The sequence below is a fragment of the Pecten maximus genome, chromosome 5 (genome assembly GCF_902652985.1).
Source record: "Pecten maximus chromosome 5, xPecMax1.1, whole genome shotgun sequence".
Lineage (NCBI taxonomy): Eukaryota > Metazoa > Mollusca > Bivalvia > Pectinida > Pectinidae > Pecten > Pecten maximus.
The window spans coordinates 27,490,206-27,517,004 of NC_047019.1; the positions used below are offsets into that span (position 1 = coordinate 27,490,206).

At 36.3% G+C, this 26,799-nt stretch overlaps 2 protein-coding genes across 2 annotated transcripts in view; both read left to right on the forward strand.

The window, feature by feature from the left end:
• LOC117327707 (rab-like protein 3) overlaps window positions 1-8,163 on the forward strand; it is a gene marked incomplete in the record, with an annotated part of 12,179 nt that extends 4,016 nt beyond the window's left edge. Inside the window, 4 exon segments of the mRNA XM_033884824.1 lie at window positions 2,618-2,768; window positions 4,069-4,140; window positions 5,692-5,733; window positions 7,542-8,163. Of these exon segments, the coding sequence (XP_033740715.1) occupies window positions 2,618-2,768; window positions 4,069-4,140; window positions 5,692-5,733; window positions 7,542-7,604 (328 nt within the window).
• Window positions 8,164-13,464: 5,301 nt separating this feature from the next.
• On the forward strand, window positions 13,465-24,656 carry LOC117327708 (the record flags this gene model as incomplete). The annotated part of the gene is given in 4 exon segments (XM_033884825.1): window positions 13,465-13,552; window positions 17,348-17,687; window positions 20,340-20,396; window positions 24,644-24,656. Coding segments are annotated over 3 exon segments (395 nt in total), but the record flags the coding sequence as incomplete, so codon positions are not given.
• Window positions 24,657-26,799: the final 2,143 nt, after the last annotated feature.

The window sequence follows — 26,799 nt, forward strand, 5'->3', positions numbered from 1 at the left end:
ATATATTTTTCATTTGGAGTGGTCAACAACACCAAATCTGTAATAAGAACGGTTCATGAAAAATGCCCTGGCAGTACTAGGGATCAAACTAGCAACCTCTCGCTCTCAAGGTTAACACCCTGCCACTAGGCTAAAGGGAAATTCCCACTAGACTGAGCTGGTAAGGTGACCTATGCTCTCCACACCCTACCACTAGGCTAAAGGGAAATTCCCACTAGACTGAGCTGGTAAGGTGACCTATGCTCTCCACACCCTACCACTAGGCTAAAGGGAAATTCCCACTAGTCTGAGCTAGTAAGGTGACCTTATACTCTACACATCCTACCACTAGGCTAAAGGGAAATTCCCACTAGTCTGAGCTAGTAAGGTGACCTTATACTCTCCACACCCTGCCACCAGGCTAAAGGGAAATTCCCACTAGACTGAGCTGGTAAGGTGACCTATGCTCTCCACACCCTACCACTAGGCTAAAGGGAAATTCCCACTAGACTGAGCTAGTATTGTGACCTATACTCTCCACACCCTGCCACTAGGCTACAGGGAAATTCCCACTAGACTGAGCTAGTATTGTGACCTTAGTAGTCTCAGCTTTTACACATATTTATGAAGAAGGACTAACATTGTTCATTGTTCATGTAATATTTAATTACCTGTTTTTATGATACATGTATTTAAATAAATAAGCTTGGTAAATTCAATTTTAGATAAACACAAGTGTTAGAATTGATTTATTCCCTGCTTTCAATGTATTTCCAGCGCTCTTTGTCTATAGTAATGACTGACAATAACAACATCATTACTAGATGATGTCACCGACAATGTTGTCACAAACAATAACAGCATCATTACTAGAAGATATCAAAGCAATGTTGTCTCAGACAATGTTGTCACAGACAATGTTGTCACAGTCAACGTTGTCAGACAATAACAACATCATTACTAGATGATGTCACAGACAATGTTGTCACAAACAATAACAGCATCATAACTAGAAGATATCAAAGCAATGTTGTCACAGACAATGTTGTCACAGTCAACGTTGTCACAGACAATAATGACATCATCACTAGATGATGTTACAGACAGTGTTGTCACAGTTAATGATGTCAAAGCAATGTTGTCACAGTCAATGTTGTCACAGACAATAATGACATCATTACCAGATGATGTTACTATGTTGTTACAGACAATAATGACATCATCACTACATGTTGTCACAGACAATAATGACATCATTACTAGATGTTGTCACAGTCAATGTTGTCATAGACAATAATGACATCATTACCAGATGATGTTACTATGTTGTTACAGACAATAATGACATCATTACTAGATGTTGTCACAGTCAATGTTGTCACAGTTAATGTTGTCACAGTCAATGTTGTCACAGACAATAATGACACCATCACTAGATGATGTTACAGACAGTGTTGTCACAGTTAATGATGTCAAAGCAATGTTGTCACAGTCAATGTTGTCACAGACAATAATGACATCATTACTAGATGATGTTACTATGTTGTTACAGACAATAATGACATCATCACTACATGTTGTCACAGTCAATGTTGTCACAGTCAATGTTGTCACAGACAATAATGACATCATTACCAGATGATGTTACTATGTTGTTACAGACAATAATGACATCATCACTACATGTTGTCACAGACAATAATGACATCATAACTAGATGTTGTCACAGTCAATGTTGTCACAGACAATAATGACATCATAACAAGATGTTGTCACAGTCAATGTTGTCACAGACAATAATGACATCATTACTAGATGTTGTCACAGTCAATGTTGTCACAGACAATAATGACATCATTACTAGATGTTGTCACAGTCAATGTTATCACAGATACTGATGTCACAGTCAATGATGTCACAGCAATGTTGTCACAGACAATAATGACATCATCACTAGATGATGTTACAGCAATGTTGTCACAGTCAATGTTGTCACAGACAATAATGACATCATTACTTGACGTTGTCACAGTCAATGTTGTCACAGACAATAATGGCATCATTACTAGATGATGTCACAGCAATGTAGTCACAGCATTGTTGTCACAGACAATGCAAATTAAAATTTGTATGTTGGTTGTATGTGTGGCATAATTTTTCTGATATGATTATTGGATAATGAAAATATATTAAGGTCCTTCTGTAATCAAAAGCATTGTACATGTTTCATATACATGTATCCTAATAAACTCTGATGACTTGTCTTGGGCTTTAGGTACATGTATGAGTATGACCCTGAACAGTTAAACTGATGACTTGTCTTGGGCCTTAGGTATGAGTATGACCCTGAACAGTTAAACTGATAACTTGTCTTGGGCGTTAGGTACGAGTATGACCTTGAACAGTTCAACTGATAACTTGTCTTGGGTCTTAGGTACGAGTATGACCCTGAACAGTTAAACTGATAACTTGTCTTGGGTCTTAGGTACGAGTATGACCCTGAACAGTTAAACTGATAACTTGTCTTGGGTCTTAGGTACGAGTATGACCTTGAACAGTTCAACTGATAACTTGTCTTGGGTCTTAGGTACGAGTATGACCCTGAACAGTTAAACTAATGACTTGTCTTGGGTCTTAGGTACGAGTATGACCCTGAACAGTTTGCTGGAAACCAGATCCCCATTTTAGTAGTGGGAACAAAAGCTGATGTGGCTCAGAGTCTTCGTGAAAAAGTCCTCACCAAGGCATCCAGTATGGCAGAGGAATGTGGGGCAGAGGAACTCAACCTTGTAAGTGTAATTAGTGGAAAAACTGGAAATACACGATATTTTGATAGTATGTATGTAACCATTGATAGTTCAGTGTTAAAACAGTTATGATAGATATTAAATGGGTTGATGAAGGAAGATTTCAGAATTTATAAGCAAACACATGTATAAAGATTACCGATAGGCTGAAAGGGTAATATGTGAACATTAACCATATTGTAGAAGTAATTTGATCTAGCTAAGTTAACAAATTATCTACAATTACAGAATTAAGCATACTTTTGATTTATTAAAAAAAAAGTTCTTCACAAGGAACATGGAAATTGAAGTACATGTAATGCCAATATATAAATCTGACATAACTCAGTGGCACACTCAAGGGTGCATACCCATGTGGCCTGGGCAACCCTTATTTCTGTGTACAAAATGATTACAGCTAAACCATCTTAGAGGTTTTCTTATATCTTTTTGATAAATAAGGATTACCTATTGATATATATCAACAGAAATTTTGGGTGACTTCCCTTCCATATATGTAGCTAATTTATTAGCATTTGAAAATAACAAAGGCCAAAATTTTGCAATAATGTATATATCCCTCATTGTAAACAAAATGGATGGCATGCCACCATCTTGGATTTTGACTGTTAAAGTTTACTATCAATATTTCTTGACAAGTACTGAACGGGTATTTCTTAAACTTGATGTGTATTGAATTTTGAGACTGATCTGGTTTGAAATATGTCAAAATGGTTGAATGACCATCTTGCATTTTGAGTTTTTGACAATTTGAATTTGTTATATCACTATTTCATAAGTTGCTCTGGATGGATATTAATTTTTCTAAACTTCTTGGATCCTAATTAAGCCTGTTGAGATCTTGGGACTGATCTGTAAACAGAATCAGTGACTTGGAGCCATCTGGGATTTTGACCGCTCAAAGTTGTTAGCTTAATTGCTATTTCTCTGGCTTGTAGGTTATTTATTTTTCTCTGATTTTGCTGCAGATTAGAAAAAGAAAAACATTGACATATTTTGTGAATACTGCATGTGTATAGAACATATACATGTAAATTTTTGAGAGAAAATTTCAGAAAAGTTCAAACTTAAATAATATTATATACATGTAAATATACATTTGTATAACCAATAATCATAAAACAATGGTGAGCACCAGGATCTCTTTGGGGGTGGGATCTTATTATACAGATATTCCATCACATAGATGCTTGCACCGCAAGTGATATTACATGTAACCCTGAATACATGTATTCATGTAGCTGTAGATTACTTATATATTCTCTTTAATTTGTAATTTCAGAGCTGTCACAATGTAAAACATCTGTCACCAGGCTCAACGAATGCAGTTAAAATATCACGATTCTTTGACAAGGTAAGGGAGAATGTCCTGCTGTGTGATGTTTTCCTGCTTGGTATGTTTCCTTATGTGAATAGATTTATAATTCCCTCGCGTGACGAGTCGCCGAGGGTATATAGGGATCTGCCCGTATGCAAGTATGTAAATAAGTAAAATATTTGTCCTGAGCATAACTTTCAAACCATACACATCAAGACCACTGTCCACATTGAGGCGGAGTGCATTGTGCAAGAACCGTAACTCTTGCTTCTGTTTTCACAGAGTTATTTCCCTTTTCAAAACAAATAATGCTTACCTTGTCCGTAGCATAACTTTCAAACTATGCATGATAATTTCATCAAACTTCATACACATCAAGACCACATTGAGACGGAATGCGTTGTGTAAGAACGGTAGCTCTTGCTTCTGTTTTCACAGACTTATTCCTCATTGTGAATGAATTTACTTATGTAACCTAAGAACTAAGACTGTTCAATATTGAAGTGAAATAGAAAGTGATGTTGATTCTATCTAAGAAATTAGAATGTAATAAAAGAGGAGGAAGAGCCAACCAGAGCATTGTAAGTAGGGTCCTTTAGTACTTCAGTAGGTATAGTTCTCTTGAAAATGGATACCAATAAGTACAGTATGTATGCAGGGAGTCCATTGCAGTGTTTTAGAGTGCAAATCATGAAAAACTCAATCTCTGTACCTGAAAAGCAAGTGAACTTATGCCAGGGTGCAGGTCAGTCATCTGTCTGACTGACTTTGGGGTTAACTTCTCAATAATCAAATAATACAGGCTAATGATATTGTGCCAGTAGCATGCTGGTGTATGTAGCTGCGATGTCGTTGGTCAAGACGACGGACATTTTTATGACAGGTGTCATCTAATTATATAAGCTACGATTCCGTCCAATGCACACCAATGTAGCAAACCCTTGTATGTTAAAATAATGTCAGGACATCATTATTTCAGTATAATTTGGTCAAAATGGCTCCCCCAGCTAATCTAGGATACAATAAATTACAAATATTAAATAAATTGAGAAATGACCACATGATGTTATTAATGCTTTTTCATTTACATTTCCAGAAATGACTGGTATATCGAATGCATTACCATAAGCTCCCTATGATATGACAACCTTGTGTAGTTTAGGACATACTGTACAGTCAAACATGTACTATACGGATAAATGTGTGGATTATGTACTGTACAGAATTTAGAATATCAATGCATTTGAGAGCAATGAAGGCCGATTAATAGTGCTGGAGTGATTTAATCTGGTGTTGCTACACTAGAGCAATTCATACCCTGCCAAGGTGTAAGTTAAAGGCCATGTATAAACATTTGTACTATAGTGTAAAGGGCTACCATTTTTCAGCTCACCTGCCTAAAGGGCACATGAGCTTATGCTGTGTACTGTGATTGTCATTCGTCCAGCATCAACTTTGCGTTTTAAAGTTGCTGAACGATACAGACTGATTGGGCATCTGGTATACAATGAAAAATTGTCTCTATCATACCCACCTGGTTCTAGATTTTGCCTAATTGTCATAGATATGTCGTGTATATATTTACAGGTAATTGAGAGGCGGTACTACAGTCGAGATGGTGTTGGCCAGGTCAGTATCTCTGGTAGAGGAAACAGATTGTCCTTCACTTATCTTTACTTGATTAGACTAATTCTGCCTGTACATTCAACAAGCCTGTGTAACGTCTATCATACACCCATCAAATTATCTCTGTCCGTCTGGTCGTCCTTCTGCAAGTCAACAATTGTTTAAATACAATTAAGCATGTACCCCAAACTAAATCTTGTTTTTGGATAAATTGATATCAAATAAAACATGTGCATATTGAGATAATTGAATTTTGAAAATTTATAAGAGTAATGTGAAGTTTTGAAATTATTTAGGACTTCTAGAATTCATATTGATTTTTGACTGTTTTCAAGTTTCAAAGTTTCTAACATGTTATTAAATTGCAAATTTCAGGAGATATCCTTAGCTTTATCTAAGACCTATTTAATCAATAAGTCAATTCAGATTTTTTGATAAGCTCGCTCAATAGCTAACCAATCAAAGCCAATCTCTTTTTCTAAATGATGTAATGGTCTTTCGGCCTTTAGAGCTGTATGGCAGACCTTGACTGTGTGTACATGTATGTATCCTTGTAAATCTAACATGGTGATGGCTGACTTGTGGTGAAGGCATACATCTGTAGAAACTGATTGGTGTAGTGTAACATATAACAGAATCAGTGTGGATCATCCCTGATATTCAAAATGATGACTTGTTTGTGATTTGGGCAGGGGTTTATTAGTGGGCAAGGCCTTATTTGGGAGCAGGGGTTTATTTGTGAGAAAGGCCTTATTTCTGAGCAAGACCTTATTTGTGGGCAGGGATTTATTTGTGGGCAAGGCCTTATTTGTGGGCAGGTTTATTTTTTGGCAAGGCCTTATTTGTGGGCAGGGGTTTATTTGTGGGCAAGGCCTTATTTGTGGACAGTGGTTTATTTGTGGGTAAGGCCTTATTTGTGGGCAGGGGTTTATTTGTGGGCAAGGCCTAATTTGTGGGCAAGGCCTTATTTCTGGACAAGGCCTTATTTGTGGGCAGGGGTTTATTTGTGGGCAAGACCTTTTTTGTGGGCAAGGCCTTATTTCTGGACAAGGCCTTATTTGTGGGCAGGGGTTTATTTTTAGTAAGTATTCGTATACTTTTCAATTATGTAGAAATGCCAATTTATGCTACTTAATTATTTTGTAATAGTTAATCCCTTCCCACTGAGTCAGAAAGTGTTATGGTTCTTGGGCTTATTGCTTATTGTATGGTACCTTCATAGTTAACTTGTACCGCAGTTGATATAAAATGATCAACCATGAAAAATACACTGACCATGAAGGGACATTTAATAGTGCTTTTGAGATCATGATATCACCAACAGACAAGTGAGGAAAGGACATTAAAATATTATATTGACATTAGGATTGTGTCTATAGGTGTATACATGTGTAGCTGGACTGGACGGAGTTCAGAGGTCCCAGGTTCGAGTCCCAGGCTTGAGTCCTAGTCTGATTGTTACATTTCCCATCTCCTATTACAATGTAAATAACCATGAATTCCTGTGGTCATACAGATGGTTATTTCTTGCATGAAATTAAAAATAATTTCTAAGTATACGTCTAGACATCTTCATACATATACATACTAAAACACTATAATTGTAGTACAAATATATGTTGTTTTAAAAAAAATCCCAAATGGTACTGATCCGTATTTTGTACTCTTCATAAGACTTGATTATAGGAAATGCCAGAGAAAATTTATAATGTACACATTGATATATCTAACAAACAATAATAGCATTACCTATAAAGCGTACCAATCATTTGGACAATATATATAACAATAAGTTTGTTTCTCTGTTGTAGGGACATGTGACCACGCCCACCATGGACAGGCGTCGACCAATGAAAAGTTTCCATAACGATTGATTTGGTGCCATGTTTTGTAAATGACTGATAGATTTATTTGAAGTAATTAATGCTGTCATGTCTTCAGTGGGACTCTATGGGGATATGTTGGGTATTTCTGGTCAGATTATTACATGTGTATTAATATAGGTCTCTGGTGATAGTAACCAAGGTGATAGGGTTTTATTTTCTCATTGTTCATCTGATACATTTAAGGTATAACTTGAACAGGTGTCATTCAAGGTTGGAAGGTGTCAGTTGTCCTTGATAGTTAAACAACGAAATACAGTTACTGTATTACCTATGTGTCGTATATTTTGTATCCCGATCACTGGCCACGTAACCTAAGGTAAAGATCTGAGGTCTGTGGTGTGACCATCCCTACCTGTATCAGTTTGTGTTTATCGGGAAGCTGAGAAACAGACTTGTATGTGTTGTCATGGTTTTGTCTTTGATGAATGGCATGCGATGGGTCTCCCGTATGTTGTTCAGTACCTATACTAGATTTTTAAAAAGTTTTTGACCTATGTAGTTGACCATGCAATATTGATTAAAAAAAGCTGGAAGTGTATAACTTTGATAAGAGTTCTATTTGTTGTATTTTTTACTCACTTGGCCCTAACCAAAGGGCCAGTGAGCTTATGCCATGGAACAGAATTTGCATAAATGGTGACTCTGACCCCCTTGGGGCAAGAGGGGTTTTGCCCAATGGGGAAAATAGAGGTCAAGTCCTTCAAATTGCTTCTAGTCAAAAAGTACTGAATAGATTTGCACCAAATATGGTCAGAAACATCCATAGGGAAAGGGAAAATGGTTTTTCATAAACGGTGACACTGACCCCCATCCCCTTCAGGCATGAGGGGCGGGGCCAATAGAAGTAAGTCCTTTTAGTCGCTACTAACCGTTCAGATCTCCACCCCATAACCATATATAGCATCGCTGAGTACCAAGAGATAAACACAATCCTGTTGTAAATATAGACCCTATAGGGTCAAAATATCAAATCTGGACTTACTTTCTTTAAACACGATTATGTTGTAAAAACAATCCCCTCGGTCTTTTAACACTCCTTTATGTCTGAACTTTGTTTCTGAGTTATTTCTTAAAAGCAGTTGAGATCAAACGCCATAATCATATACCATTGTTCGACACCAACATATAGAGCTATTAACGAATTGAACATGAACATTATTTTGACATTTGATCAAACCCAACCAGGTCATCGATATAGGCCCTCTGGGCCCATATTCATAAAAAATCTTAAGTTAAATACTTATGTTTGACTTAAGTTATACTTAACTATAAATATTTTACTTAGTTAAATAAAACTTAAGTTAGAACTTAAGTACTATTCATAAACGACTTAAGTATTTACTTAGTGCATACTTAGCTAAGTATAAATATTTAAGTATTTCATGTAGTTGCTATGTTGTTGTTAAGTAGCTGCGTATACCTCAAAACCAATAGTATCGCCATTGAAAATGTCTCCAGCCACAAACTTCTAGGTATACAAGGTTGACAAATCTACAGTGGAATAACCAGCTTGACAGTGTTTGTAAGGTGTTGGGAACAAAATCATCATTGTTAAGTAAAAAAAGTACTTTCCACACGCTACCAGAATAGTTTATTACAATGGTCATATCTTGGTATATTACTCGATTATTATTTCACAGTTTGGGGATATTGTTCCCAACAAAATTTAGATAGGCTACAATGAACCAACAGATGCAGCAACAAAAGCACCACTCTTTGTTAAATTACAGTGATACAGGAGAAATACACAATGTACACATAAGACCACAGGGCTGAGGGGCAAAACATCATCTATACATATCAGAACTCAGATAACCGATAATGTTTAGGCCTCTTGATTGTCAGAATTTCTTTTTTTCATTGTTCAAGCACAGGGGCATACTATAGTGTCTAGTATAATATATAAGGTATATCTGGCTGTCTTTTAACATAAGACTGGACATGCCCCTGTGGTTGGCCCAACCATTTAGTCAAAATGTTAGTGTCGGTATAGTGTCGGTACATATACACCATGTCCAAGCTCCACATCGGGGTCTCTAAACTGAACAGGAACCTCCGTGAAGTTGATTAATTATTCCTTATTCCATTATTTATTGGCTGGATTTATGTTAAATAATTATTTTTGAACCAGTTTATGTCTGAAATAGTAAAGAGAAAACGAATAAGTAATGAAGGAACCGAATAAGTAATGGGGGAATTGAATAGGTAATAAGGTATGGATAAGGAATAAAATGTTTGAAAAGGTAATGGGGACGTTTTATTATAGGTTTTGAACCATTTGAAGTGCTAATCAATGAAGGAGAAACAGATATGTAATGATGGAATCGAATAAGTAATCAACTTTGCGGAGGTTGAATACCGGGGTCTCTACTCTGAAGCGGTAGAAAGTAGGTCAGGTAATTAATTAAAAAAGAATGGTGTTTCTTGCGCTCCGAATACTATATTCATTTATTTCTAATAAAGCGCATGGACCCCGGCGATATTCCAGTGCATTGTTATTTCAAACACTTCTGCACAGTTTGGCCAGTCGGAGCAAATGTTCACATTCACATGTTTGAAATACCAAACTCATTAACATGACTTGTCTCTGTAATTTGTTTGTGTGTTGAATCCTCAGCTATCGTTGTAACGTTGAAAATGGACCTCCGTGGGAATTTTCAACGTTGAAAATAGAACCAGGACGCCGAGGAAAACTGAGTCTCCTGTTGAAAATGGACACCACCAGGTCTCTCTTTTCCATGTGTAGCTGTTGAACACGGACCCGTTGAAAAGTGAACCACATGTACATGTTGCTCTGTTATAAGATTCAAGTCTATATGCAATTTAACAAGCATAAGATATTGCTCGATATTGATTAACAATTCGATATTTGGTGACACATATAATGACCTTTGGTATAACTTATGACTGTTATAAGATATGCATATAACACGTACTCGATATTGATCGACATTGACTGACAATTTGACCTGTGACCTTTGATGACCCATATAAGGACCTTTGGTATATCTTCAAACTGTAGTATGATATGCATGTAAAATGTATACGATATTAATTAACATTGATAAACAATTTTGACCTTTGACCTTTGGAGACCAGTATAAAGACTTTTCGTATAAATTTTAACAATAATAAGATATTCATGTATCTGATATTGATCAACATGGATAATCAATTTGTCCTATTAAGCGTTCGGTTATTTATTCGTTTACGGAGATCAACTGTAACATTTGAATATGGAACTGGTGTCATTTTGAACGTTGCTAAGATAATTTAGTTCCAGTGAATCTACGTTAAGACACCATTGCTAACAAAATTAAAAGAAACAACTCAACAATTTTTGTTTCATGCCTTTTGCGGTTTTAATTAATTGATATATTCACAATCCACGCTGTTTGCAAATTTCAACAAAACATGCGAAAAATGCATTTTTCGCATATACATGTATTGCACAAACTAGTCATTTCATGTCAGGAGCAATAGGAACATTGGTTTAAACACTGTTTTTATTTTGACATTGAAATGCAAATGACACTATAAAGAACTCTAGACATGGCAAGAAGACTGTTTTTAGAAAAAAACAATGTTCACCCGTTCGTTTTGGGTAAAGTATGGATATTTCCGAAAAGGGCCCAAAACTCACAAATTTAACAATTTGTCTTAAAACGGCCCTTCTTACTATGATAAGATCTCTTAAAAGTGTGATATAGGAGCATTTGTACTGATTAAAATGTCTCTCGTTATGCCATATTTGTGTAATATTATTCACAGCCGCCATTTGCGTTTCAAGGTCAAAACAAAATAAGTGTAGATCCAGTCCAGACAAACACTCCTTCCTGTACTATATACACTGTTGAGTATAACAGCTTGGCTGTTTTTCAGGTTTGGTTATTTTTGTGACCTGGAATTAGTTCATGCTACATCTAACCACAAAGTAACACTATAGAAAAAAATGTTAGCATCTACAGCAAATTAATGGTGTTTTAATAAACTACATGTCCAAAACAAACATTTTGGTAAATTTTATGACTATTTTTGTGCACATTTTTAGATATTTGTTCGTGTTTGAATGATCATCATTATTCGTCTATATAGATGACCCTTTAGAATCCCAAGTAGACTAAGTTTTTAGAGGCTTTGCTAATAACGTACAGTATTTATATGATCAGTCCAACTTCCTTTAGCTGAGATGGAGATACCAAGGTGTTTGTGACATGTGACTTTTGTTAATTAAATGTTGTTCATAAACAAAGAACGTTGAATCGGTTTATCAAGTTGCTTGCCTACAGTCATTGTTACAGTTTTGTTATGGTTAAAATAAACAATCCATTCATGTTTACATCGCTCGTGATTATCGTTCAAAGGGCTGACAGGCAGATCCGGTGACTCCACTTCAAAATCTAGTGACGTATCGTCAGCAAATAGTTTTATAGTGCAATCGGTGTTTTGAGCAATACCGTTTCTGGAATTTGAAAATAGTAAGGAACTTAAAATCGATCCCTGTGGAACTCCTGCTTTGATTTATGTTATCATTGACCATGACCGGACAGCCCTGAAACTCGAACTTGTCCGAGACGTTGTATCCCTTTTACATTTAGAGCACTGACAAACTTTGGTGTTACTTATATATACAGACGGAAATATAGCCCCGCCCCCATCCCATCCCTCTCACTCGATTTAGACTGTAAAACAACCCCCAGTCAGCCCCTGCAAGTTTGAACACTCATAAATTCTAATATGTGAAAGTAAAATCTCTCATTTCTGAATCTTCAATATATAGCAATAAGTCTTATTTTCTATCCCCCTTTCCTTTCAATCTGAATTAATATCCTATTCCGTGAGCCTTTTTTCCTATTATTATACTGATAACTTTCATCAAAAAATAAATAAATAGATAAAAAAAAAATTCGTTTCAATTATTTTGAGGATAGTTTTTTTTTTGTTTTTTGTTTGTAAAATGACTGGACTCTTTAGTCGTTTCACGTATATGCCGATGATTGCCTTCTTTGAAATACTGTTTTCTTTGTTTCTACTGTTCTAATTCCTATAATGTTAACATATACCGCTAACGTTGTTGGAGTTAGGCATATTCTGTTTTAAAGGGACAATTTAGTCAAGTTTGTTTACTTTTTTATCATTTCACAAATTATTGCATGAAAGTTCCCTTTCAGTTCTCCTTATGAACTATCATTGGCCATGTATTGATACAAGTTTATGTTTTCAATGCCTTTTTTAAATAATTAAGGGGGTCGTAATCGTATATGCAAATGAGCAAGCCGTCTCTATATTATACACTTCGACTTGTCCACAGTAATATAGTTGCTTTATGTTTCATGCATATTTGACAATTGTTCAATGATTTTTCATGACTTATTTTTCTATTGATTTTCTTGAAAATTCACAAACCTGAAAATTCGCCAAAATGCATTGGGCCTACTAAAAGTATTATGCGTCACAGTCTCAGACATTGATTTATATGTTGTGGACGTGTATCGGCCCAGTGCTTGGCATACCAAACAGGTACTAATATATATTAAATAGAAATATCTCTATTATACGTACAATGTATTCATATATAAAATACATATATACACCTAGGTCTATTTCAATACAGCTATAACTTTATCTCTATTTCTCAATGCATATTTCTACTAAAGACATACAGATAAAGTTTAAGAAATTAAAATAGGGATATCTGTGCTTGAATAGCGATATAATCTTTATACGAAATACAGTTTAGATACAGTTATCTGAATTAAATAGGTAAAAACTCAATTGGCTGTAGTGCCGAAATGTGCGAAAGATGATGTCATATTTGGAAAAAAAAGGTTCCTATTGCGCATGTCTCGTTATACCCAGTGACGGACCTTGGCAGCTAGGCAACAGTTGGTTAAAGTATCTATACATGTAGCTATCGGACTGGTCAGGAAAAGCAGGTAATTATGGCGTGGCATCGTATAGTTTTAAAAACACATTACAGAACTAAGAAATGACATAGGAAGGGATGAAAGTTAGTTTGTTTGCTTAAAGTTTATCGAACAGGGCTGATCACCACTGGCTATTTTATTTTCGGTGAAGTTAACGTTGTGTCTGTGACTTACAGCACAGAATCGGGTAACGGCTTCAAATGCATGTTCCTATTTAATTCATATTCCTACAGTATAGGCCTATTTACATGTACATCTCTCTTTGTTCGTTAATTGAATTAATGTAAATCAAAATCGAGATAAAGAAAGTAGATATATGGTGGGAATTCCTATGAATCATAATAACCGATATCGAGACTCTCACAACTACGTATAGGCTATAACCAGAGACATATATACAGATATGTCTCTGCTATAACTAGGTTGTAACTAGTGACTCCATCCCCTAATTCACTCATTTGAAGTTCAAACGATGTGAAATTTATATAAAATTAAAGTTTGAAGTTTTCACTGCCTACGAAAGTATGTCACTGTATATATTTAATGGCAAATAAGAGCACACGGGTACTCGACAGTAACGCCCGACATTTTACAGTGGACGGGGAACTCCCACCTGGGGAATTCCCGCCTTTTCCACCTGTGGTCCTAGTATGACGTCATCAGGAGTGTATGTTTTTGTTTTTCAAGTCTTTATACATTACTCTTTAATCTCGTATATCAATGTATATAGGAAGTACCTATGATACATTTGTACAGTTGAATGTAAGCTAACCTTTACACCCTAGTGCACTCCTAGTGCACTATGTTTAAACAGGGACCTATAATAGACTACTAGTAGTGCACTACATTTAGCTACAGCACAAGTAAACTAAGTGCACTACTAATTGCTTGCTTTTCTTGTGTTATGAGAATGTATATTAGTATGACGAGCAGATAGAGCGTTGGCTAGGTAAAAAGGACACTGACTATGAACAATTTTATGAAATTAGAAAGTTTTATGTTTTTCTTCATACAATGAGGGGTCCTAACCGGTTTCTACATACAGCCCATTGTCACTTGTGAGTTTGGTAGCGCCATTCACGATTGTGGCTTCGTCAAGTAGGCCTAAAGCAAAACAAAAAGACACTTCTGACTTCCTGGCAATACTAAATTTTAAGAGCATCTAAACAGCAAATCCAATCAAAATTTCCTACTATGGTGCAATTTAACATGATTTATCATGGCAAACAGTGGGACTTGCTGTTGACATGTAATTTGTTAAGCTGTTTATAAATTTCAACAAAACATGCGAAAAATGCATGTTTAATGGGGAACATCATTAGCTCATTTGTATCCCATCAATTGCATCAAATAGCTCTGTCGTTTTGCTCACAAGAGTCTAAAGCGCAAAATAGCAGCATTGGTTTTACCAGATTTGACTTTATGATATATAAACACTGTTTTTATTTTGACCTTGAAATGCAAATGACACTATAAAGAACTCTAGACATGACAAGAAGACTGTTTTTAGAAAAAAAACAATTTTCAACCGTTCGTTTTGGGTAAACTATGCATATTTCTGAAAAAGGCCCCAAACTCACCAGTTAAACAATTTGTCTTAAAATGGTCCTTCTTACTATGATCAGATTCTTAAAAGTGTGATATAGGAGCATTTGTATTGATTAAAATGTCTGCCTTTATGCCATATTAAATTTGTGTAATATTATTCACAGCCACCATTCGCGTCTCAAGCCCGGTCAAACCAAAATAAGTGTTTATACGGACATCAATATATATTACATCAATAACGTATCATAACAATGTTTTTGTCATTTTTTAATAATTATTACGTACGGTCTTTGTCGATTGGTTTAAGAATCAAAATTAAGCAGGGGTTGTAAGTTAGAGTGTTTGTGTACATTAGATCAAATCATGGTGCTTTACGCGACAATGATGCACTAAAAATTGATTTAACAAGTTCACGTTCCCAAATTATCAGCTGTAAGTATGATTTTGTTTGATTTACATAGTAGATTAAGGTAGATTTGGGTAGATTTGGGTAATTCGTCGCGCCCGAATCAACTGATATCGCGACTCGCACAACTAACCTAGGTTGTAATTAGTGACTCCATCCCCTAGATCACTCATTTGAAGTTCAAACGATGTGAAATTTATATCAACTTAAAGTTTGAAGTTTTCACTGCCTAAGAAATTATATGTCACTGTATATATTTAATATGGCAAATAAGAGCACTCGGGTACTCGACAGTAACGCCTGACATATTACAGTGGACGGGGAACTCCCACCTGGGGAATTCCCGTCTTTTCCACCTGTAGTCCTATGACGTCATCCTATTTTCATAAGGAGTGAATGTTTTTATTTTTCAAGTCTTAAGACATTACTCTTTAATTAATTTCGTATATACTTGAATCTGTCATCCTGACTTTGCCAAGTATATTTAAATGTTGATAAAATTTTATCTAATATTAACTCAAGATGAAATTGGCTGCAGGTCTTATATAAAATGATATACATTGTATTGCAAAAGAGCAGACTTACCGTCTTTGACCTAATAAGGGCGCCTCTACGTTTTTTCAAGGAAATACATCTTTGACTGAGTGTCAAAATGGTGTTCAAAAGTAATAATTCATTTGAAATGTTTTGCAACTTTATGTGTTCAAGTTAAACTGGAAGACAGTTTTCGTCACATTTTGTCTATTCCTACGGATGACAGGTCAGTGCAAAGAACACCCGAAACTAAACACACATACAAATAATAACTTACCATCTTTATTTGAAGATAAAGTAAAAGACTTCATTCTTGTTGATAAATAACTTTTGTTCAGAACAGAAAGCTAGTAAAAGACATTGTAAATCAATTATTAGGTCAATGAAAACAATGTCTGATATGATCTGGGAAATCACCTGTGTCCATAAATAGAACACAAAAGAGTTCCATTTGAACATAAATGATCGAACACATTCTCTGGTCTGAAGATCAGCTGGCATGGTTTACAAATTTACAGGAATATTCAAGTGATGTTTAATGCTTAATATATGATAATGAATAGATATCTAAGTTCATCTGGAATATTTTTATGACTGAATATTTTACCGTTTCCACAGCCTTGGGTATTCTGCTATAAGGTATAGTCTGTTTCATAAAACTTCAGAATAACTATAATCTTAATAAGGGCGCTCCCACTGTCAATTATCCGAGCTTTGTGCCCTTATGAGGTCAAATACGGTAGTTGCTTTCTTATATCTTTGAAACCAAAAGACTTGTAGTTTCTTTAAACACAATCATGTCGTTCTTTGGGTCTTTTCACACCCCTAGGGAATAGCAGGACTAAGTTTCGGGGTTAAATCTTTGAAGAAGTTGAGATTCCAAAATAAAGCTACAAAAAATTGCCCTTTGGGCATTGGTTTGTTACTTTTACTATTTAGGGGAAACTCGGTCAACGAATATCTATAATTTAAGGAAACCTTTACTAATGCTGTTATGTTTGATAACCCTTAGATATTATGTAACAAATGTATTTATTTGTGTCCTGTGTCTTGTGAATCAATGTGCAGTCCAATCTTGACACTTTAGCAATTAATTTACGTATTTTGAGTCAAAACCAGCAGTTTTAGAGCATAACATTGAGTAATGTTAAACTTGTCCAACCTTAACTTTATAGTTCTTGAATATGTAATTTTGTAACGGATGAGGAATATGAGCCCTTTCAGCCTCTTATCATTGATGCATTAGATGATAAAGATATAAGTATCTTAGATTTGCTTGTTGTTTGCACATAGATTATTATTCTTTTTTTTTTCAGGTTAATTGTTAGAAAATGGCTGCCAGGCCAGGACCCTCGGGTTGTCAACACTCTAATGAGATAGATATCCATAACAACTTAAAGAATCACCTTTATAAGTGGCTGAACAATGATCAGCTCAAACAGTTGATAGAACAATTCAGAGAAAACCCGTTGTCTGAGAGAGAGATTAAACATCGCATTACTGATGTATTTGGTCTCTTTGACTGTCTTATGGAACATGAGACAATAGCTGTGGGGGATTATAAAGCTTTGGTTCAAAAATTGAAGCGCATTCACCGACGGCTAGCTACACATGTGGAGAATGAAGAAGAGAAAATCAAGGATATCCAGAATGGAGGTGAGAACTTTGTTTGTATATCAGAAATGTTCAATCAGAATAAAAAATCCTGAAGGAAATAGCCGATATTTTAACACCCTACTTAAGTAATCGGGGTATACTTTGTGTGTCACTGCATGCATTCATAACAAACTTGTGTATAAAATATCTTGTGAACCCCTGGAGAGATTTAATTCATATTCACACCATAGCCATCATGTCATCATGTTCTAAACCAAATTAGATTTTGGTGGTCATCGAAAAAGGTTAAATTCAAATGTTGTACTTGACCACTTTAAAAAAAATAGTGTAGCACAGGATATTTCTTGATATCCTGGTTGTCCTGGACAGAATTAGTTGATATTTGTACCATATCATCACAACAAGAAATTCTACACTTGATTTATAATTACACATTTTGGTTGTCATAATGGTCCAGGTTAAAGGTCACACATGGCCAATTTTAAAATAAAAAGCTTGAGTACCAGATAAATCTTGAACTCCTGGACAGAAGTATAGTTCATATTCAGACCATAACATTCCGGATGAAATTCTATAGCTGATTAGATTTAGGTGGTTTTCTGTCAATGTCAGAGGCTGCACTTGACCACTTCCAAAAAGAAACTGGTACATATATGATATCTTATGAACCACTGGACAGATTCATTTTATTGATTAGGAGGGTGGGGGTTTATCTTTTTGTGCCCCCAGCTCACTTTGCCTTTATTATTGAGCTATTAGGCAGAAGCCTTACTGTTACTGGTATAATTTAATATTGTGTTCTCCCAGTTTGGGAGTCGTAGCCCCCTCAGATAGTTACCTTATACAGTTATGCTAATATTTACATTATCAGTAAAAAGTCTTTGTTTTCCATAATTCCGAAATCTCCAATACATCCTGCAGAGCAAAAAGAAGACATTCAATTTGACAAAAGAAAGTCCAGCAATGGATTAAATGTTCACAAGTCTAAACATTTGGCTTAAATTGCAAGAAAAGGTCTAAACAATATCGAGGTTTGTGAGGTTTGAAAAACAGACAACACATGCAATCTCTCTTTTGGGTTTTTCCCCCAAAACAGGTATCATACTTATCAAGTAGCTACCTACGTTTAATTGAAAAGGAAATGTATTGATCATTCCAGCCTTATATTAGAATCGGAAACTTCCATTTTGACATAACAACTCAAAATTACATGAAGATAAATTGATAATACTACATTTAAGGCCATTTTTAAGTCACCTGAGCAAATTAAGCTTCTGTCATTGTCTTTAGTTAGTTTACATTTTACATTTTCGACTTCTTCTCAAAAACTCCTGAACTATTTTTGATCAAATTTTGTTGAAACCTTCCTTGGCTAAAGGTCTGCCAAAATTGTAAATGTTTCATTTTTAATGGAAATTGATTAGCATTTGGTCAGGGCTTATTTTTCTCAATGACACACTATCAGAGAATGTCAAGCTTAAAGGTCAAATACCTTAACTTGTTATGAGGACAAAAGTCGGTCAAAAATAAAAATCTTAAATTGAGTTATTTTTTTAGTCGCATATGAAAGACCATGATCCGCTGAAACAGAATGCAAGTTTTATGATATCAGATGAAAAATGACAGAGGCATGGCACTTTGAAAAAATAAAGCCCAATTTGTTCACGCCAAAGTTAAAAAATCACCAAATTGGACATAAAAGGTTTCTGCTCGTTTATCTATACACATGAAAGTTTGATGTTTGGCACACAGGGGTCAAATGATGAAAAAATTAAAACAAAATAAAAAATCTTTCAAAATGATTTAGATATATATATTTATATTTTAAAGAAGCTATTTTATGAAGATGTGTGCAATGTTTCAAGGTCAAATCATCCAAAATGACGCAAATATAACGTTGAAGAATGTTTTCCCGCCAAAATTCAAAATTTCCTGAATGTAAATCCCTTGTTTTTGGATCAAATTGACTGGAATTTCAAAACTCTTCTCAAGACCCAGATTTGGTAGAATCAAATACTTTAGGATTGAAAGGTCTTCGGTGATTTTTATCAAAATTGTAAATTTCATGGCCCATAGCTTTCATGTTTCTCCCTAGAGAGGTGGTAAACTTGAATACAGTTAATGTAGGAAAATCACATTTTAATGAAAATGATACAAATTTGGTTAGAATTATGAGGAGGGCGAAACTATACTACTATTTACATAGGAACTGTTTAGAAATATATTGCAAATACATAGAAGATTAATTAAGCTATATGTTTAAGACTCGGGTGACCGCTAAGGCCCATGGCCCCTCTTGTTTAAGTACATTTCATTTATATACAGATGAGTTCAATGTTGAGCTTTAGCACTACTTGATAAATGAATTCAAGTATATCATCTAGGGATTTGGTAGATTCATCTGTATTGTATTTGAAAAGAGCAGGGCATTATATGGTTTCCTTTAAAATAGATCTGTTGTATTGCAAACATTCAAGTTCTGTGCCAAAATTTTTACAGACATATATACTGGTGTAATATGTTGCAAGAAAAAAGTTTCTTTACACAATCTCATCTTGGCCTAATAAGTACAAATATTTTGTATCCAAGTGCAAAGTCAAATACCTGTTTATGAAAAGCCACTTGGCTGTATTTTTTTTACTGGATATATTGATTTCTATTATATCTATTTAACACTATTTCACTTTGCAGGTCCATCGCCAGGTAAAAAACAGAGGACAGTGAAAAGTACAGGTACAAGATTTGCAGGTTTGTTTGTGTGAGATCAGTACTAGAACAGCGTAGTGGGATGTACACACCAGTACAGGTTGGTTATGTGTAGTAAATGTGTATTGAGATGTACACACGAGTAGATGTTGGTTGTGTGTGTAGTATATGTGTAGTGGGATCTACACACAAGTACAGGTTGATTGTGTGTGTAGTATATGCGTGCAGTGGGATGTACACACAAGTACAGGTTGGTTGTGTGTGTAGTATATGTGTAGTGGGATGTACACACCAGTACAGGATGGTTGTGTGTGTAGTATGTGTGTAGTGGGATGTTCACACCAGTACAGGTTGGTTATGTGTAGTATATGTGTGGGATGTACGCACCAGTACAAGTTGGTTGTGTGTGTAGTATATGTGTTGTGGGATGTACACACCAGTACAGGTTGGTTGTGTGTGTAGTATATGTGTAGTGGGATGTACACACCAGTACACTTTTAAGGTTGGTTATGTGTGTAGTGGGATGTACAAACCAGTACAGGTTGGTTATGTGTGTAGTATATGTGTAGTGGGATTTACACACCAGTACAGGTTGGTTGTGTGTGCAGTATATGTGTAGTGGGATGTACACACGAGTACAGGTTGGTTGTGTGTGTAGTATATGTGTAGTGGGATGTACACACAAGTACAGGTTGGTTGTGTGTGTAGTATATGTGCAGTGGGATGTACACACAAGTACAGGTTGTTTGTGTGTGTAGTATATGTGTAGTGGGATGTACACACCAGTAGAGGTTGGTTATGTGTGTGTAGTATATGTGTAGTGGGATGTACACACCAGTACAGGTAGGTTGTGTGTGTAGTATATGTGTAGTGGGATGTACACACCTGTATAGGTTGGTTATGTGTAGTATATGTGTAGTGGGATGTACACACAAGTACAGGTTGGTTGTGTGTGTAGTATCTGTGTAGTGGGATGTACACACCAGTACAGGTAGGTTGTGTGTGTGTGTAGTATATGTGTAATGGGATGTACACACCATTACAGGTTGGTTGTGTGTGTAGTATATGTGTACTGGGATGTACACACCGGTACAGGTTGGTTATGTGTGTGTAGTATATGTGTAGTGGGATGTACACATCAGTACAGGTAGGTTGTGTGTGTAGTATATGTGAAGTGGGATGTACACACAAATACAGGTTAGTTGTGTGTGTAGTATATGTGTAGTATATGTGTCGTGGAATGTACACACCAGTACAGGTAGGTTGTGTTTGTGTAGTATATGTGTAGTGGGATGTACACACCAGTACAGGTTGGTTGTGTGTGTAGTATATGTGTAGTGGGATGTACACACTAGTACAGGTTGTTTGTGTGTGTAGTATATGTGTAGTGGGATGTACACACCAGTACAGGTAGGTTGTGTGTGTAGTATATGTGTAGTGGGATGTACAAACCAGTACAGATTGGTTGTGTGTGTAGTATATGTGTAGTGGGATGTACACACCAGTACAGGTTGTTTGTGTATGTAGTATATGTGTAGTGGGATGTACACACCAGTACAGGTAGGTTGTGTGTGTAGTATATGTGTAGTGGGATGTACACACCAGTACAGGTTGTTTGTGTGTGTAGTATATGTGTAGTGGGATGTACACACCAGTACAGGTTGGTTGTGTTTGTAGTATATGTGTAGTGGGATGCACACATCAGTACAGGTTGGTTGTGTGTGTAGTATATGTGTAGTGGGATGTACACACAAATACAGGTTGCTTGTGTGTGTAGTATATATGTAGTGGGATGTACGCACCAGTACAAGTTGGTTGTGTGTGTAGTATATGTGTAGTGGGACGCACACACCAGTACAGGTTGGTTGTGTGTGTAGTATATGTGTAGTGGGACGCACACACCAGTACAGGTTGGTTATGTGTGTAGTATATGTGTAGTGGGATGTACACACCAGTACAGGTTGGTTATGTGTGTAGTATATGTGTAGTGGGATGTACACACCAGTACAGGTTGGTTATGTGTGTAGTATATGTGTAGTGGGATGTACACACCAGTACAGGTTGGTTATGTGTGTAGTATATGTGTAGTGGGATGTACACACCAGTACAGGTTGGTTATGTGTGTAGTATATGTGTAGTGGGATGTACACACCAGTACAGGTTGGTTATGTGTGTAGTATATGTGTAGTGGGATGTACACACCAGTACAGGTTGGTTATGTGTGTAGTATATGTGTAGTGGGATGTACACACCAGTACAGGTTGGTTATGTGTGTAGTATATGTGTAGTGGGATGCACACATCAGTACAGGTTGGTTGTGTGTGTAGTATATGTGTAGTGGGATGTACACACAAATACAGGTTGCTTGTGTGTGTAGTATATATGTAGTGGGATGTACGCACCAGTACAAGTTGGTTGTGTGTGTAGTATATGTGTAGTGGGACGCACACACCAGTACAGGTTGGTTGTGTGTGTAGTATATGTGTAGTGGGATGTACACACCAGTACAGGTTGGTTGTGTGTGTAGTATATGTGTAGTGGGACGCACACACCAGTACAGGTTGGTTATGTGTGTAGTGTGATGTACAAACCAGTACAGGTTGGTTATGTGTGTAGTATATGTGTAGTGGGATATACACATCAGTACAGGTTGTTTGTGTGTGTAGTGAGAGGTACATACCAGTACAGGTTGGTTGTGTGTGTAGTATATGTGTAGTGGGATGTACACACCAGTACAGGTAGGTTGTGTGTGTAGTATATGTGTAGTGGGATGTACACACCAGTACAGGTAGGTTGTGTGTGTAGTATATGTGTAGTGGGATGTACACACAAGTACAATTTGGTTATGTGTGTGTAGTATATGTGTAGTGGAATGTACACACCAGTACAGGTTGTTTGTGTGTGTAGTATATGTGTAGTGGGATGTACACACCAGTACAGGTAGGTTGTGTGTGTAGTATATGTGTAGTGGGATGTACACACCAGTACAGGTAGGTTGTGTGTGTAGTATATGTGTAGTGGGATGTACACACCAGTACAGGTTGGTTGTGTGTGTATTATATGTGTAGTGGGATGTACACACCAGTGCAGGTTGGTTGTGTGTGTAGTATATGTGTAGTGGGATGTACACAAAAGTACAGGTAGGTTGTGTGTGTATTATATGTGTAGTGGGATGTACACACTAGTACAGGTTGGTTATGTGTGTAGTATGTATGTAGTGGGATGTATACACAAGTACAGGTTCGTTGTGTGTTTAGTATATGTGTAGTGGGATGTACGCACCAGTACAGGTAGGTTGTGTGTGTAGTATATGTGTAGTGGGATGTACACACTAGTACAGGTTGGATGTGTGTGTAGTATGTGTGTAGTGTGATGTACACACAAGTACAGGTTCGTTGTGTGTATAGCATATATGTGTAGTAGGATATATACACAAGTACAGCTTGGTTGTGTTAGGGAAAATACTAATTTGACACTTGATGATCCCAAGTTGATTCAATAAAGAACTCAAAAGTCAATAGTTTTTTAAACGTCCGTCAACGACGGGTTGTATTATGGTATACCCTGGCTGTCCGTACGTCCGTCTGTTAACTTTTCCTTTTTAGCACTCTGTAGCCTTTATTTATTAACAGATTTTTATGAAAACTTCATACAAATATTTTTTTTGCACAAAAGCTCAAGCAAGAGTGTGTAACAGAATTTTGTGATTATTTTTAGCAGAGTGATGCCCCTTTTCTTGCAAAATATGGGCATTGTGTAGAAAGTGCAAGAAGTTTTCTATTTCTTACTCAATTCCTCTAAGATCTTGTTCACTACAACCAAAGCAATTATGTTCAACATAGTTTAGGGGTTTTTTATACATCCGTCAACCAGTAAAACTTGGACAACAACATGGCCAACAGGCAGCCATCTTGGATTTTGACAATTGAAACTTCATTAACAATTTCTTAAATTTCTAAATGGCCATTAACCATCTTTCTCAAATTTGAATGTAGAATTTGGATTTTGACAATTGCAGGTTGTTCCTGCTATATGGTGTTATATAAAGTTATTAAATGTTTTGAAGGAAGAGTGAAAGGAGGGAAAAGAAGAGAAAAGATTAGTCTTTCATTTGACTGATATGGATCGTTACAGAACATTAACTTTAAATAAATGTCTTTTTGATGTGATCATTTGAAAATCCTTTATTAAAGGGATAAACAAGTTTATATAAAGAATTATACCTGGCACTTTTGCTGTAGTACATTAGTTTATTGGTTTGAATTGTATGTGTTTTCTTGTTCTTTCAGGCAATCCCTCCATCATTGATGTCCCTACAGCCAACACAAGCCATGCCTTAAGTAAGTTTGACAGCTGCAATGTTTGATCCTATAGCCCCATACAGCATCCGTCTGTAATAACTGGTTCCTAAGATTTTAAAACATTCACAGGAGTTTGACCAGGCTCCAGAATCCTGTCTCTCCAACATTTATTCCACCATCTGGTGATGGTAGACTATTAAAAGCCTATCAACTAGAATTCTTCATAGTTCCATTTTATAGAACAACGTTATCACTGGGTAGTCATCATCTATTTATAGTTAAAGTTTGTTATATTTAGGTCAACTGAAACGAAGTCTCAGATGACCTATTGCGATCATGTTTTGTCATGTGGCGTCCGTCGTAAGAGTTTACATTTTCGACTTCTTCTCCAATGAAATTTGGCAGGAAAATTCCATGGCCAAATGTCAACTTGAATCGTGACTTATATATGGTCCCCAGAGGGGCGGGGCCAAAAAGAGTCAAATTGACTAAAATCAAATAATCAAATACTCTTCAGAGGTAGAAAGGTCTTAAGGTGCTTTACCCAGCTTGTGAGTTTCATGACCATGGGGTCTCGTGTTTGCCCATGGGGAGATGGTAAAATTTACTATAGTTTATATAGGAAAATCATATTTTTGACAATCATTTGTTACAAGGTGAGCTTGAAGCAGAAGCATCCGTATGGGGTTGGGACTCAAAATTGTACAAATGGTGGGGCTGATCCCCCAGGGGTCTTGAGGGGCAGGTCCAAAAGGGGTAATTTTGCTCTATTAATATAAACGACTTCTCTGAAACCAAGCAAAGGATATTGCTCCTATTTGCATGGTTGCATCTCTATGGGTTGGGGATTCAAAATTGTACAAATGGTGGGGCTGACCCCTGGGGGCCTGAGGGGCGTTGCCAAAATTTGTCAATTAGGCTGAATTGATCTTCTCTGAAACTATCTAATGGATATCACTCATATTTGCCTGGTAGTATCCCCTTGGGGTAGGGATTCAAAGTTGTACAAATGACAGGGCTGACCCCCATGGGTCTGAGGGGCAGAGCCAAAAGGGGTCAATTTTGCTAGATTGACATAAATGACTTCTCTTCTGAAACTTTTCAATGAATATAATTCATATTTGACTGGTAGAACCCCTATGGGGTAGGGATTAAAAATTGTACAAATGGTGGGGCTGCCCCTTGGGGCCTGAGGGGTTGGGCCAAAATTGGTTAATTTGGCTGAATGGATATAAACGAGATCTTTTCTGAAAATTTTGTTGTAATTTCTGACTGCTCCGTATGATACTCAGTGATGCTGCATGCAAGTCTGGAAATTATCCATATATTAGAGGTTATTAGTAGATAAGTGAAACATTGTCTAGACAGAATTCCAGAAACCTATTTAATTGAAACATCGTCTAGACAGAATTCCAGAAACTGTTGTACCTACTTAATAAGACTTTCTTATTTTACAGAGATCCATCCCAACTTACAGCCAATGATAGGTGAGTCTTGTCTTCAGGACTAGATCTAGACCCAGTGTAAGAAAATGGAGGGAAAAGATTCATCAAAATGGAAATCAGAACAGCATTAATCCTGAACTGAACTTGTATCAATACAATTATATAGCAATGGATCTACAGCTCTATTTGAACAATAAGCCTCTTCATTCACCAAAACAAACAACTTCTACCATTAGATTAGAAATATAACACCAATGTTTCCCAATTTTATTCTCAGTACTTACACAATATTAGAGTGTAAGACAAACACACATGTAAGGGATCATGTTCTACACATATAAGGGGTCATGTTCTACACATGTAAGGGATCATGTTCTACACATATAAGGGGTCATGTTCTACACATGTAAGGGTTCATGTTCTACACATGTAAGGGGTCATGTTCTACACATATAAGGGGTCATGTTCTACACATGTAAGGGATCATGTTCTACACATATAAGGGGTCATGTTCTACACATGTAAGGGGTCATGTTCTACACATATAAGGGGTCATGTTCTACACATGTAAGGGGTCATGTTCTACACATATAAGGGGTCATGTTCTGGAGAGAATTTACTGTTACTTAGTGTAGTGATGTCCTCACAATATTTTCAATGACGGGCACATGTTTGTATTTAAAATTATCAAAAAAGTAT